We start from the raw sequence: 14,615 nt of genomic DNA on the forward strand, positions 1-14,615 counted from the left end.
ATGCAACCTGACCTTTAATATTAAATAAATTCACACACATCTGTAACTCTATGCGCCTGGAAAAAAAACTAATCATATCCAAGTGTTATAGCGAAACTTTCTTTCGTTACAACATTTATTACTTTAACACCAAAGCTCGCACCCTGGAGAAATAAATTCTGGAGATGAGAAAGGCAACACAAATGTATTGTATAAAGATTTCTACGGAGTACTGAACAGGAAAAATTAGTTTTAGAAGCTTGTTTTTAATAAGTACAGTTAATAATAATATAAACAATTCCTGTGTCCCTTGAAAGAAGAGAGGTTGGGGGATCCTTCTGAACAGCATAGGAGTCATGGAAGGGAAAATCAACTGAAATCTTTTCCTTCCCCCTTCCTTGGGAAGCCTCTACAGGATCCCTGTTTTCACCATGAACTGAAGGACTTCTCTTGTCTATGGAAGGACCACTCTAGATTCCACCCATACAAATAGATAGCATAACTGAGTTGCCAGTCCATAAAGCTGATGGAAGTATTAATGCATTCAGAAGATTTTCATGACCAATTTTTAAAGTAGCCGCTAAGGGTCAGGATTAAACAGAAGAAGCATAGAGAAACTTCAGCGGATTCCATTATTATTTTTCTTCTGGGAGGGGGTTGCTTTTGTTGCCCATTCTGAGCTTTTGGAATGGGGGGTTGGCTATAAACCCAAATAAAAGCAATCAATTCATTTTAAACGAAGGACAGCTCACCAGTATTACTCATGCTTTTTCTGATCTTTGGATTTAAGGCAATAGCCTCCAAATTAGCAAGAGCAAGAAAAACAATGAGAACTGTGAAGAGGTGGGAGGTATCTTAACAAGAGAGGGGGAAATGTGCACACAACATTTTTTAATATACAGCATGACTCTTGCCTTGCGAACAATAGGTGAAGGCATAATTTGTAGAATAATAGGCACTAATATTACACGCTGCTTCAGTTCTGTCATATTTCCAATCCATCAGGTTGATTAATGTTATAATAAGTCCACACAAACTTATCATTTGTCTAATAATGAAGTCAAACCAAGTTTATCCTTCAGCAACTAGATTCTTTCGGTCTTTAGCTGTTATTTGCCCATCTCGCCTAAATCACACTAATGCCAGGGGAAGGGAGGGGTGAAAGCCAAGCACATGGCTGATGACTCAAGAAATGAAAACTGGTTTTAGTTTGAAGGGGGAAGCGTCAAGAATGACTTGCAATGATGCTCATTGCTCCAAGCAATGAGAAGCTTCAGGAGTAGCGCTGGCTTGGATATGGATTCCTTTGGAAGCCTGGAGACTTAGAGCATTTTGTAGTATTTGGTTTTATTCGCAAATGTAAAGATTGAACGTAGATCTCCACAGAGACACCTCAGCACCCCTGTAAGCTTTGCAGCATTTCACCAGGGTCCTTCCTTTTCCTGTTTCCAACACAAAAACATGTCTATTTTTCCCAAACATGCATACCTGATGCAAGCACAATATTCTTGCTATTTTGCCCGTACAGGTTGCCTGCTTTGCAGCACATGAAAGTTTGACCTCTGGCCATCCTAGCTAGTAGAAGTTAAGACTTAAGAGAAAAGAAATCGTTTGCTAGTAAAATATATCAATGCCTTATTCACAGGAGAGAGGAGAACTTTATGGACTGATCTGTGTGATCTTTCTCCACAGCTAGGAAGTCTGGGTTGGCATCCATCTGTCTCGGGAGACAATGGAGGAGTGCACGCTTGGGGGTGAAATCAAACCTTTGGAGAGTTACAGCACCTGCTGTGGCTGTAGAGACCAATATAGGGGAGACATGTTTTGTTGCAGATGGGGGAGATGAAGGCATCTGGTTGTGCTGCTGCAGATGCAACTTGCCATTTCTTCTCTCTGCACTCCTCCCACCAGTCATTCCTCCTCTGGTCACTGCTATGGGAACGCAACTTAGATTGTCTGTCTCGAGGCATTGCAGTTGTCTGCAAGGAATTCCCACATGGCAGGGCTGATGTTGCCAGCCTCCATGTCTCATTTGCAGACATAGTGCCGGGTTGGTCTGCCAAAAGGCCTGGTGCCTGAAGGCAACTCCCCATAGAGCACATCCTTGGGGAACCTGCCATCTTCCATTCTGCGGACATGACCGAGCCAGCGTGGACATCGCTGAGACAGGAGTGCAAACATGTGGGGATGTGGGCTTGGGAAAGCACCTCTTTGTCCTGCCATATGATGCCCCAAATCATCCAGACACAGTGCATGTGGAAGGCATTGAGGCATTGCTCCTGGCAGTTGTAAGTTGCCCACAACTCACTTAGGGCAACGTGCTCAACGCACAAGCCTGGTAAACCTTGGTCTTGGTATTGATCGTTGGCATCACGTTCGCCCATACCCTTTCGACGAGGCAAGCCATTGCTGTAGCTGCCTTGCCAATACGCTTGTGAAGCTCAGCATCAGCTAGGAAGACTTACAGCACAATCCATACCCAAAATCAGTCAGGATGAGTAAGTTTGGAATGGACGGATATTGGGCTGTCCTCAGTGAGCCTGGACCACACCAACAATACATCTTCATCCTGGCTCAGCCAGGGATCGCCCAGCATAACTTTCACAACCCAACTGAGCAGGGGTTATGCTGTGTCAGCAGGAGGAACGTGTACCAGTAGGACTTACATTGGCAGGGATGTGGAACCTGTGGAACATCTCCAGATGTTCCTAGACCACAACTGATGTCACCTGTGGCCATTAGAGATTGCAATATCTGCAACAACTGTGAGGGTTTTTCAGTCCAACAGTGTGTAAATTTTATGAAATAAAGAAATAAATGATGATGATAATAATTAATAATAATAATAATAATAATAATAATAATAATAATTAACAATGCTGGAGGTTGGAGTCCAACAACATCTGGAAGGCTATGGATTCCGCAGGAGATTTTTTTCAAAAATAACCGGTTTCCTAGAAAGATGTATAGGCAAATCTAACACCTGTTTGCTATCCTTTAAAAATAGAAAAGTTAATTTTAAACCATACTTCTACTGCCTCACAGGCACATGAAAATGCTGATAATTTTAAACTAGCCTTTATTACTTCAATAAGCCTGCAGTCAGTTTGGAACAACAGTTAAAAAGAACTCTCATCCATTAGGAGTGATCAATAAAGAATGCACAAATACATCCCTTTATGAATTAGCTGCCTCATCATCGTCATCCAACGTAAATACCTATATGAAGGCACGATCAATTTCAAGATGTACTCAGACCTTTCGCCAGAAAGGGTCAAGAAAACAAGTTCATTGAGATGGAGATTCAAAGGCTCTTAAAAATGTAGCAAACCCCTCCCCCACACATACACTTTATTTTGAAAATGAAAAATATTCCTGGGTTCATTAGTAGGTGAACACATCTATCATCTTTCCTCGCCCTAACTGAGGCTGCAATCCTATACAAACTTAGAGAGAGTAAGTGCCACTGAACTTTACTTCTGAGTAATTACCGAGAATAGCACAGTAAATCAGTTGCTAGCCCAATGACAAATTCTAGTTAAAATCCATAGTTTGGAGTCAAAGGCAGCTTCCCACATAAGAAAGGAGAACTTAAGCTCATGGAAGTACATCTTTCACAAACGATTTTTTTTTTACATTTTTCACTCAACAAAATCCCAAAATGCTATTCTGCTTGCAGAGCATAATACAGAACCTATCTATTAGAGTGTTCCTCTCGTGCAAGAATTTGCAAACGGAAGCAACAGAAATTTCCCTCCTGCTCAGTTCTCTGGATGCAACCCCATGCCGAAAACTCAACTGGGATCATGGTATAGTGGTACCTCGGGTTAAGTACTTAATTCGTCCCGGAGGTCCGTTCTTAACCTGAAACTGTTCTTAACCTGAGGTACCACTTTAGCTAATGGGGCCACCCGCTGCTGCCGCCGCCACACAATTTCTGTTCTCATCCTGAAGCAAAGTTCTTAACCCGAGGTACTATTTCTGGGTTAGCGGAGTCTGTAACCTGAAGTGTCTGTTACCTGAAGCGTCTGTAACCTGAGGTACCACTGTACAAGAAAAAACATGGCACAGGATCCAGAGTTCACCTTCTGCAGATAGAATGGGAAGGCTTTTGAAACAGGTGAGGGATCAAGCTGGCAGACAGAGGCAATGCGACTTTTGCAGGTTCCCCCTCCACCTACAACCCCCAGTGCCACCAAAGGCCTGAAAGTCACTCAACCCTCTATGGCCCTGGGGGCTGCAGGGGTAGGGAAAAACTAGCAAAAAATAACCTCCCATCCCACTAGCAGGGGCATCCTCTGAATGCAACTGCCCTTGGGGGTGCTCTCACTGACAGGAGTGAATTCTGAATCCAACACATGGCCTTTTAAAAAAAACAACGGGTAACAACTTGGTCGCCTACTCGACAAGATAAGTGTTCAATTATTCTTAAGAGTATTCCACTGGCTCGCATGAGTTTGTTTTCTTTGCTCTTTCCCTCTCCTCATAAACCCAAGTGCCAGTTTGTTAATATACGTCTGATAACATAATTCCAAAGCAGAGTACAGTCGTACCTCGGAAGTCCGTTCCACTTCCAAAATAGTCGGAAACCAAAGCACGGCTTCTGATTGGCTGCAGGAAGCTCCTGCAGCCAATCAGAAGCCGCGGAAGCCCCATCGGACGTTTGGGTTCCAAAGAACGTTCGCAAACCAGAACACTCACTTCCAGGTTTGCGGCGTTCAGGAGCCAAAATGTCCAAGTACCAAGGCGTTCAGGATCCAAGGTATGACTGTACTTGCTTATTTGCTGCTGTCAGGTATCTGATATTATGGCCCAGTATGCAGCTCAAGATGTGCTCTTCATACTGCCAGTTGCTCTCTTGGACAGATATAGGGAGGATACCTGGCTCTATAGGCTATAATCCGGCTTGCAATTCTACTTGGTTTCCTATGCTGTGCTGTTGATCATTCTGCAACTCGGGTTTTGGGTTGGGCGATATATAATATACCACACAAAACCAGTTTGAAGCCCATATTGTGATACTGATTTCATAATTTTTAACCTGGTAACACATCATGAATCATGACACATGTTAGGGTTGGCCTATATATCACTCAAAACCAATTTGAAGTCTATATAGTGATATCAGTTTCTCATTTTTGACCTGGCAACATATATGTGTTTGTGTGTGTGTGCGCGCTATGCAAAAATCACAATGCAGGAAAAACTGTGAAGCCAGCCAGTGCCTCTACATAGCTCCATCCTTATGTTCAGCTCTACATAGTTCCATACTTATTTCAGACAGTGTGATATATTGGTATATCACAATGTTTAGCTGGTGATATATCATGATGTGGAAAACCAGATATTACTCAGCCCTATTTGGGTTACAATCCTACAAAAGTTCAAGAGAGGAAGCCCCACTAAACTCCATAGGATTTAGTTCTGTGTAGGCATGTATAGGGACATGGGTAGCGCTGTGGGTTAAACCACAGAGCCTAGGACTTGCCAATCAGAAGGTCGGCGGTTCGAGTCCCCGTGACGGGGTGAGCTCCCGTTGCTCACTCCCTGCTCCTGCCAACCTAGCAGTTCGAAAGAACCTCAAAGTGCAAGTAGATAAATAGGTACCACTCCAGCAGAAAGGTAAACGGCGTTTCCGCGCGCTGCTCTGGTTCGCCAGAAGCGGCTTAGTCATGCTGGCCACATGACCCGGACGCTGTATGCTGGCTCCCTCGGCCAATAAAGCGAGATGAGCGCCGCAACCCCAGAGTCGGTCACGACTGGACCTAATGGTCAGGGGTCCCTTTACCTTTTAGGCATGTATAGGATTGTACAGTTAATAGACTGTTAATAGACAGTGAATGGCAAACCTCCACCAAATGATGGGTATGTACTGCAGCGTATATCACAGAGGTACTCTCAAATTTTGAGTATGGTTTGTGACAGACACTTGCCAAAGATTTGTTCAAGGTAGGCTGCCTTTACTGAATCTGAAGAATTGGTTTATCAATGAAAACCCATTTCAGCCTTGGAGAAGTTATATAAATTAGAAACGTTGGAAATGCAGCTTACATAACTTGTTAAATGAAAAGGTTTCCAACATATCTGTGTATTTGAGGGATTGCCTTTTATATCCAAATTTTCTCAACACTTTGGTCGCAGACATTGTACAACATGTCAATTTAATACTGTGTTTTTTTAGTTTAACATAGGCACATTTGTTATCCTGTCTGCTTTGTTACTTGAGGCCTTATTGGAGAGAGGTAGCTTTTTGTCTACAAAAGCACTTTGTGTGGCATTCTACATATTTATTATGAGTGCAATCAGGGTTCAACCTCATACATCAAAATTACATGGAAGAGATTTATTTTTAAACAACTCTGTGATGCTCGGAAGGTGAACGTCTGGCAAATATAAGGGATCAGCCAGCATGCAGTGAATGTCTGGCTTTTGTTTTCATTTTAAGTCATTTCTCACAGTATAAGATTAGAAAGGAAATCTCTCAACTTTGGTAAATAAATATGTCCCTCTTCCCCACCCACTGCAGCAACCACAGAAAAGAAAATCCCCTCATTTTCTTTTTCATTTACAAAGAGCGAATGAGAGCTTAGGAAAATTCTCTCTTCTTTGCATCAACTAATCTATCACATCTGCAACAGTTTTTTTCCTGGCCTAACACTATCGAGCTGATATTTCAGCAAAGTTGCCGCTTTAAGAAAGATTAAGGTCTGATATCATCTGAAAACCAAGATGTTCACTTTCCAAGTGGCATGGGAAATTCATTTTCTTATCCTGAGAGTGATACATATACGATTAATCTCTATAAATCGTCACGTGTCTATGGGAGAACAGGTTACACTAGACGTCTCCACAAAACAGAACACGGCACTGCCTTGCGTGACAACCAGTTTGAAATAAAGGCATATGATTACCATTTATAACATTACAGAGGAAAATACGTTGCTTCCCTGGTGTGAGAAAGCAGTGTTGTGCTGATCCGCAGCTAAAACCCGTAAGATTTTGCAGAAAGAAACGCAAGCAAATGATTTCTTCATTACCCAGTCAACATAGTCGCAAAAAGCCTCTTATCGCTTCATAAATGATTTGGTCATCATTTTATATTTAATCATTAGTGCATTAGAGCAACAGACTCTGCTCAGCATGTTCAAACAAACGCAACTTCCCAAGTGGAGGGGGCAATGTTTTAGAAAACTAACATTCTCTGTGCTTTTAAAGGAGTCCAGATGAACAAGTATGAAAAGCAAAGCTATTAAGACCGGGAGAGACTGTATACACTTTCTCCAGAGACGATGAAGGCCATTAAAGAAGGGGGGGGGGCGGGGAGTCAACATCCAGACAGAAGTCATGACCCAATGTTGGGCCAAGAAAAATCTCCTAAATACATTTCAAAAAATTAAAATATAATATAATCACCCTAGAGCAGTTTTAATGCACATGCAGTGAAGATCAATGTTTTATAGCTGCTATATCACCACAGCAGTTTCAGTTAATTGGAACTGCATGACAAAGTGATTGTTTTCACGAACAGGACCTTCTATTACTAGCCAATCAAATTTCATTTTTATTACCGATATAAAAACTTTCTCAATTATGACTGCACCACCATGCATACAAAATAAGGGACCTGGTATTACAGAAAACAGAGAAACAGAAAATAAATCCATTATCCTTTTAAGAGGTACTTATTCAGATTCTCATTTATTTCTATTCCTGAATGACATCTGTGTGAACACTAAAGCCCCATTGGGTTAGAGTGATGAATACATGAACTTCAACTATTGTAATAATAAATAATAAAATAAAATAAAATAATAATAATAATAATAATAATAATAATAATAATAATAAATAATAATAACAATAATTTATACCCCACCCATCTGGCTGGGTTTCCCCAGCCACTCTGGGTGGCTTCCAACAAAAGATTAAAATACAATAATTCATCAAATATTAAAAACTTCCCTAAACAGGGCTGCCTTCAGATGTTCAATGCAGTATATATGAAGGAGTACTGGATATCCAATTCTTTTATTACATTTGTATCCTGCCTTTCCTTCAAAGGAGCACAGTGTGATATATACAAGGTTCTTCTCATCCATCCCCATTATATTCTCACAACAATAGACCTTACGCCAGGACAGCTCAGTCAGCAGAGCATGAGACTCTCAGTTTAAGGGTTGTGGGTTTGAGCCCCACGTTGGGGGAAATGTTCCTGCATTGCAGGGAGCTAGACTAAACAACCCTCGTGGTCACTTCCAACTGTACAATTCTATGATCCTGACACACCTTTGGAGGAAGGTCAAGCAAAGAAAAAGGGACTTATCTAAGGCCATCCAGAGAGCCTTATGGCTCAGCAAAAGTTTGAACCACTGTATCTATAACCAATATTACAGATTGGCTCTTATATTTTTCATTCCACTCACTTCTGAAACACTAGATTATGACGGGCCATATGATGAACATGTCCTTGCAGTGCAACAGGATTTTGCAGATTTATGTAACAATCCAGGAGATGGTCTTCCGGAAGATTTGGTGGGATCCATTTTAATCTTCTAACAGTAGGTATCAACAGCAAAAGGATTATTATTTTGCTGATATTTCCAAAGTATCCAAAACATTTATCAGCTTCTAAGCAAAGCAACTGCCTTGCATTGTGCTGAGTACCCTACAAGAAAAGAATTTACAAACATTTAACAGAAATAGTCACTTATTCTAAGGTAAGGCAATTTCCTGAACAGTGGCAATAACTTTCCCGTGGACTGCTATCATATATGCAATCACCCAAAGCAGCCTGGTTGGCCAACCTCTGAGGCCTGAGTGGGCCAACTAAGTTCCCTTCACATCACTGCACTACATTGTAAATTACAAAACTAACCAAACTACCTATTTAAGTATTTATCCATGTATTTCACAGGGAATCAACTACTGTATATGTTTTAGCAAGTTGTTTTATTGTATGCAGTTGGAGACCCAAGCTCAAGGAGCAGGAGTTTAGAATAACTCCTGCTCCTTGAGCTTGGGTCTCCAACTGCATACAATAAAACAACTTGCTAAAACATATACAGTAGTTGATTCCCTGTGAAATACATGGATAAATACTTAAATAGGTAGTTTGGTTAGTTTTGTAACAGTTGGATGATACAGTTGGATGCCATTTTGAATTAAGATGGTGGACTGAACCTTCAAAACTGTCCTCAACTTTTGGATTCTTAAAATTATTGAGCAAAGCCAGGTACATGATTGCTAGTATTTAATGAGTCTTATTAATCCAGGGAACTATTGGCTGATTATGAATGTATTAAAAACCAGAGCCAGCCCAAGACATTTTTGCACCTGAGGCAAACCACAAAATGGCACAACCAGCCCCACCAGGGAAGAAGGGCTGAGTGACAATCTAGATCAGGAACAAGGGCAGAATAAAAATATACATTGGGATCTGCTGTTGTTGTGGTTCCTGCTACCTGAGGCGGTCCCCTCGACTTGCCTCATGAGTTGGCCAGCCCTGTTAACAACCAGTAAACTGGCTCACACTTATTAGCAATCCTAGGTTAAATTAGCAATCCTAGGTTAAAAAGAAAGTTGTGATAATCCATTATTATTATTATTATTATTATTATTATTATTATTATTATTATTTATGCCCCACCCATATGGCTAGGTTTCCCCAACAGAATATTAAAAACACGATAAAACATCAAACAGGGCTGCTTCAGATGTCTTCTAAAAGTCAGATGTTTATTTCCTTGACATCTGATGGGAGGGCATTCCACAGAGCGGATGGCCCTCTGCCTGGTTCTTTGTAGCTTCACGTCTTGCAGCTGGATCTCAGTATCCAGGCTGAACGATGGGGGTGGAGATGCTCCTTCAGCACTTTTCAAAGGAGATGTCTCATATATTTTGCCAGATATTCACATGGTAACAAATCATGCACACATGTTATGTGTGAACTAGTCGTGTGTGGATACCTCTTTAAAAACTGTAATCCTATGGAAGTATATCAACACACCCCAAAATAATGTTCTTCACAAATTCAGGGAAGTAAAGAAGCCTTATTTTCCAAACAGCAAACTGCAATCTTACACCTGGGAGTAAAGTCCCACTGAACTCAATGGGACTTGCTCCTCTTCACATCCTCACTGTGCACAATATGAATGACAGAGCCTTGCGAGGATTTATCAACTAAGCAGAAAATGAGATTAACATCCTGGTTTTGGGTGAGAGGTAGAGACACCTGTCATAGGCTGCCACAAGGGATTATTTTTGTTGGCAAATGTGGCTGTGAGCTGATGCAGCAGTCACATAGTGTGAACAAGCAACATGCTGTAGTCAACTATGATGTCTCTACTGACGAACACTTGGTGAAGGATTTAGACAGTTCAAATGAAAAAAGTTGTGAATTATATCCAGATTCAAGAGCACAACATACTTGATGATTAACTGAGATTTGGATAACATATCCTTGGTGTAATTTCTGGCTAGGTTCTTTTTTTTACAAAAAATAAAAAATAAAGAAACTGGATTTAAGTGTAACATTATCAAAACAATAATATCTGGCTATGTACATAAATTCACATATAAAATTTTTTATTCATGAATATTCTTTTTTTATAGTTGCTCTGGGTACATATTACAGAAGATCAGGACATAAACCCTAAATCATCAGCTGCTGGAGCAGTATTTGCTAGTTAGCTTGGAGGACAGGTTTGGCCTGGCAAAATTTCCCTTTGTTAGATTTACAAGAAAAAATAATTAAAACATACAATGAAAAGTATATAAAAAAGTTAAAAACAGACATCAGTTAACCATTGTGGTACGGTAATATGCTTTCTTAATTGCCTGTGTAGGCCTGGTGCAATAAAAAAGTTTTCGGCAGGCCATTTGTTCCAGCTTTTTGGATTCGTTCATTCAACTTACAATATATTCCACCCTTCCTCCCAAAGAAGCCCAGGGCAGAAAACATACCAAGACCAAAAACATTATTAAAAGCATTTTAAAAACACTTTATCAACCAGTGATTTCAAGGTTGCCAAGAACAGTGCCTTTCAGCCACCAAACACGTGGGTAAACAAGAAACGTTTTTTAGATTCCTCTTGAAAGCCGGAAACGAAGGAGGCTGATGTACCTTACCAGGGAGGGCATTTCACAAACAGGAAGCTACCCCTGAAAAGGCTCTGTCAGATGCTGATAAAAGTGGCAACAGCACTAGCAAGATCTCACTTGCCGATCGTAGTTCAAGAGGGGAAAGGCGTTATTTTTAGGTACTTGGGCCCTAAGTCATTTAGGGCATTGTATTCCAGGGACGCAGGTGGCGCTGTGGTTCGAATCCCCGCAACAGGGTGAGGTCCCATTGCTCAGTCCCTGCTCCTGCCAACCTAGCAGCACGAAAGCATGTCAAAATGCAAGTAGAAAAATAGGTTCTGCTCCAGTGGGAAGGTAAACGCCGTTTCCGTGCGCTGCTCTGGTTCACCAGAAGCGGCTTAGTCATGCTGGCCACATGACCCAGAAGCTGTACGCCAGCTCCCTCAGCCAATAAAGCGAAATGAGCGCCACAACCCCAGAGTCGGCCATGACTGGACCTAATGGTCAGGGGTCCCTTTACCTTTACCTTATTCCAGTACTGAATTGGGCCCAATAGCTCACTGGCAAAAAGTGCAGGGCTTTCAGATGGCCCCGCCGGGCTGCCAGAGCTCATCAACCTATCAGTCACATTCCACACTAGCTGCAGCCTCCAGATTGTCTTCAAGGGCAATACCACATACAGCACACTATGTAGTCCAGACATGAGGTCACTGTGGCCAGGCTATCCCACACCTGGCAAATCAGCCTAAACTGGGTCTTAGCACTCCTAGTTCCAGAAGCCACAGGCAGGGCCGGATTTAGGTTTGATGAGTCCCTAAGCTACTGAAGGTAATGGGGCTCTTTCTATATCCGGCTGCCCTTTGTCAACAACAAATTGTCACTGCTTTTTTGTGTTGAATATATGCTATATGGTATTTTATGGACCTAACAGGTATCTAAAATCATTTGCACATGTTGCCAATGCAACCAGTCCATGCAGAATGTAGGCACCCTATATATAGAAATGAGCAAAGCAGTGATATTTTAGGGAGCAGGCTAGCAGGCAGGGCCCATTACTTACATCATAGGAGCCTACACAACACAAAACACTGTTGCTGTATGTAGGTTTTATTTTGTTTTTAATTATATTTTGGAAATGTACACCCAGTTGTTGTTTTTTTCCTTTAAAAAAAATTTGGGCCCCCAAGAGAGTGGGGCCCTAAGCTATAGCTTGTTTAGCTTATACTGTATGTAAATCCAGCACTGTGAGAGGAGACCCTAGCCACAAACTGGGACTCCAGATATGACTTTACTCCAGGGAATACAGTGGTGCCCCGCAAGACGAAGGCCTCGCAAGACGAAAAACCCGCTAGACGAAAGGGTTTTCCGTTTTGGAGGCGCTTCGCAAAACGAATTTCCCTATGGGCTTGCTTCGCAAGAAGAAAGCCCATAGGGAAATCTCCGGGGACCTCTTTTAAATGCTAGCGGTGGGGAGCAAAGCCTTTCCCCCCCTCCGGCCTTCAGAAGAGGTCCAGGAAGGCCGGCGGGGGCCGAAAGGTTTTGCTCCCCACCGCCAGCATTTTAAAAGCAGTCCGGGATAGCAGGGAAGCGCTTCCCGCTATCCTGGATGGCTTTTGAAGGCAGGCGGCGGGGGGGGGGAGCAAAGACTTTCGCCCCCCTGCCTGCCTTCCGGGAGAGCGCTCCCGGGGCGATTTTAAAATGCTGGCGGGCGGCAGCGCTGCTGCCCGCGAAGCCTTCGCTGCCGCCCACCAGCATTTTAAAAACCCCGGGACAGCGGAGGACTTCTCCGCTGTCTGGGGTGATCTTAAAATGCTGGCGGGCGGCAGCGCTGCTGCCCGCCAGCATTTTAAAATCGCCCCGGGAAGTCTCCGCTGTCCCAGGGGCTTTTAAAATGCTGGGGGACGGCAGTGAAGGCTTCGCTGCCGCCCGCCAGCATTTTAAGACCGCCCCGGGACAGCGGAGAAGTCTCCGCTGTCCCGGGAAGGCAGGCGGGGGGGGAGCAAAGACTTTCGCCCCCCACCGGCCTTCAGAAGAGGTCGGGGGACAGACTGTCCCCGGACCTGGTCTGAAGGCGGTTTCCATAGGAACGAATTAATTGATTTTTAATGCATTCCTATGGGAAACCGTGCTTCGCAAGACGAAAAACTCGCAAGACGAAAAGACTTGCGGAACGAATTAATTTCGTCTTGCGAGGCACCACTGTATCCACAAAGTAGCCAAAGCAGAGGCTCCTGCTGATGCTATGGCAACCAAACCATGAGAACTCAAAATAGTTCTTAAGGCCTATTAGATTTCCTATGGAGTCCCTACGGTTGCTTTATTTATTTTTTTAGAGAGGCAGGCAGGTTTTCAAGCAATATCCCTCAAAGTAGCCCGACCAGGTGGGAGCAAACAACACCCCAAGAAAAACAGGGGGTCCACTTTGCCTTTCACAGCCCAGCCACTCCCCCCAGGTCAAAGCGCCTTTTTGGAAGGGCGCGCGCAACGCACCTCTCTCTATCCGTGCTCAAAATCAATTTTGCCCGGGCGCTGCTCCACGGCCCCTGCAGCTCCACTCCGGCCCCCGCTACGGCCGTTTCTTCCCCTCCTCACCTGCTATCTGCGTAACGAAAGCTTCCGCCACCAGAGACATGCTTCCACGCGGGAGGCGGGCGGGCGGGCGCAGCTCCCCCGCGAGCGTCGCCTTCTGTTTCTCCTCTCTTTCTCGCGCGCGCACACACCGTGCGCCGGATCCTCGGGCCGCGCCGCAAACCGCGCAAGGTTAAGGGCACCCACCGGAGCACTGCGGCTGCGCCGACAACCCTGCGAGGGAAGTGCATCCGGGGCCTGCTCCACCCCTTCGCCCGGCTGACGGCGTCGGTGCCCTGGAGAAAGGGAGAGGGAGAGAGGCAAGAGCGCGCACGGCTGCCTGGGGAGACTTCAGGCGCTTTAGCAGTAAAGCGCAATGCTCCCTCTGTGCCACCGCGCCTGAGCCCCCTCTGCCCGCAAAACCTGCCTGAAACACCGGGATGATGATGATTAGCTATTATTTCTGGAAGCCAAGGCTGAGAGTAAAACCTAGGAATAATAATAATAATAACAATACATCCCCACTGTTTTCCCTGTACGCTCAAGTATTTGTTCAGCTGTTCCAAGTATTTGCTCATGAATTTGAATTCAAGTATTTGCTCAGCTGAGAACAATTCATACATCTGAATTGATTCCTGCATTGCAGGGGGTTGGACTAGATGACCCTTGGAGCCCGTTCCAACTCTACAATTTTATGATTCTATGAAGACCATGAAATCTTACGTCTTTTTTTTTTTTTAGTTGCTAAGGTGCCACGAGATGCTGGTTTTTGCTGTGATAGACTAATTCAGCTACCTCTCTGGGAAGGACGGTGATTATTAGCAAGCTTCCAGGATGAAAAACAAAGTTTTGCATCCTGGTTTCTCTTCTCTCTCTCTCTCTCTCTCACACACACACAGACACACACTTTTTTGGAAATTAAGCATGAAAAGGCAAGCTTGGAGTTGAGTTTTAGTCCTGGATATGCTGCTCAAAGCAGCATGCAGAGC

At 43.6% G+C, this 14,615-nt stretch overlaps 1 protein-coding gene across 2 annotated transcripts in view; it reads right to left on the reverse strand.

The window, feature by feature from the left end:
- Positions 1–13,919, reverse strand: part of MTX2 (metaxin 2) — a 47,870-nt gene extending 33,951 nt beyond the window's left edge. The window contains exon 1 of one of the 2 annotated variants that reach the window (XM_083714462.1): positions 13,651–13,919. In XM_083714462.1, coding sequence (XP_083570588.1) covers positions 13,651–13,690 — 40 coding nt within the window. In that variant the 5' untranslated portion in view covers positions 13,691–13,919. The remainder of the gene's footprint in view (positions 1–13,650) is intronic. The other variant, XM_083714463.1, reaches the window with a different exon arrangement.
- Positions 13,920–14,615: the final 696 nt, after the last annotated feature.

The sequence above is a fragment of the Podarcis gaigeae genome, assembly GCF_964106915.1.
Source record: "Podarcis gaigeae genome assembly, chromosome: 1".
Lineage (NCBI taxonomy): Eukaryota > Metazoa > Chordata > Lepidosauria > Squamata > Lacertidae > Podarcis > Podarcis gaigeae.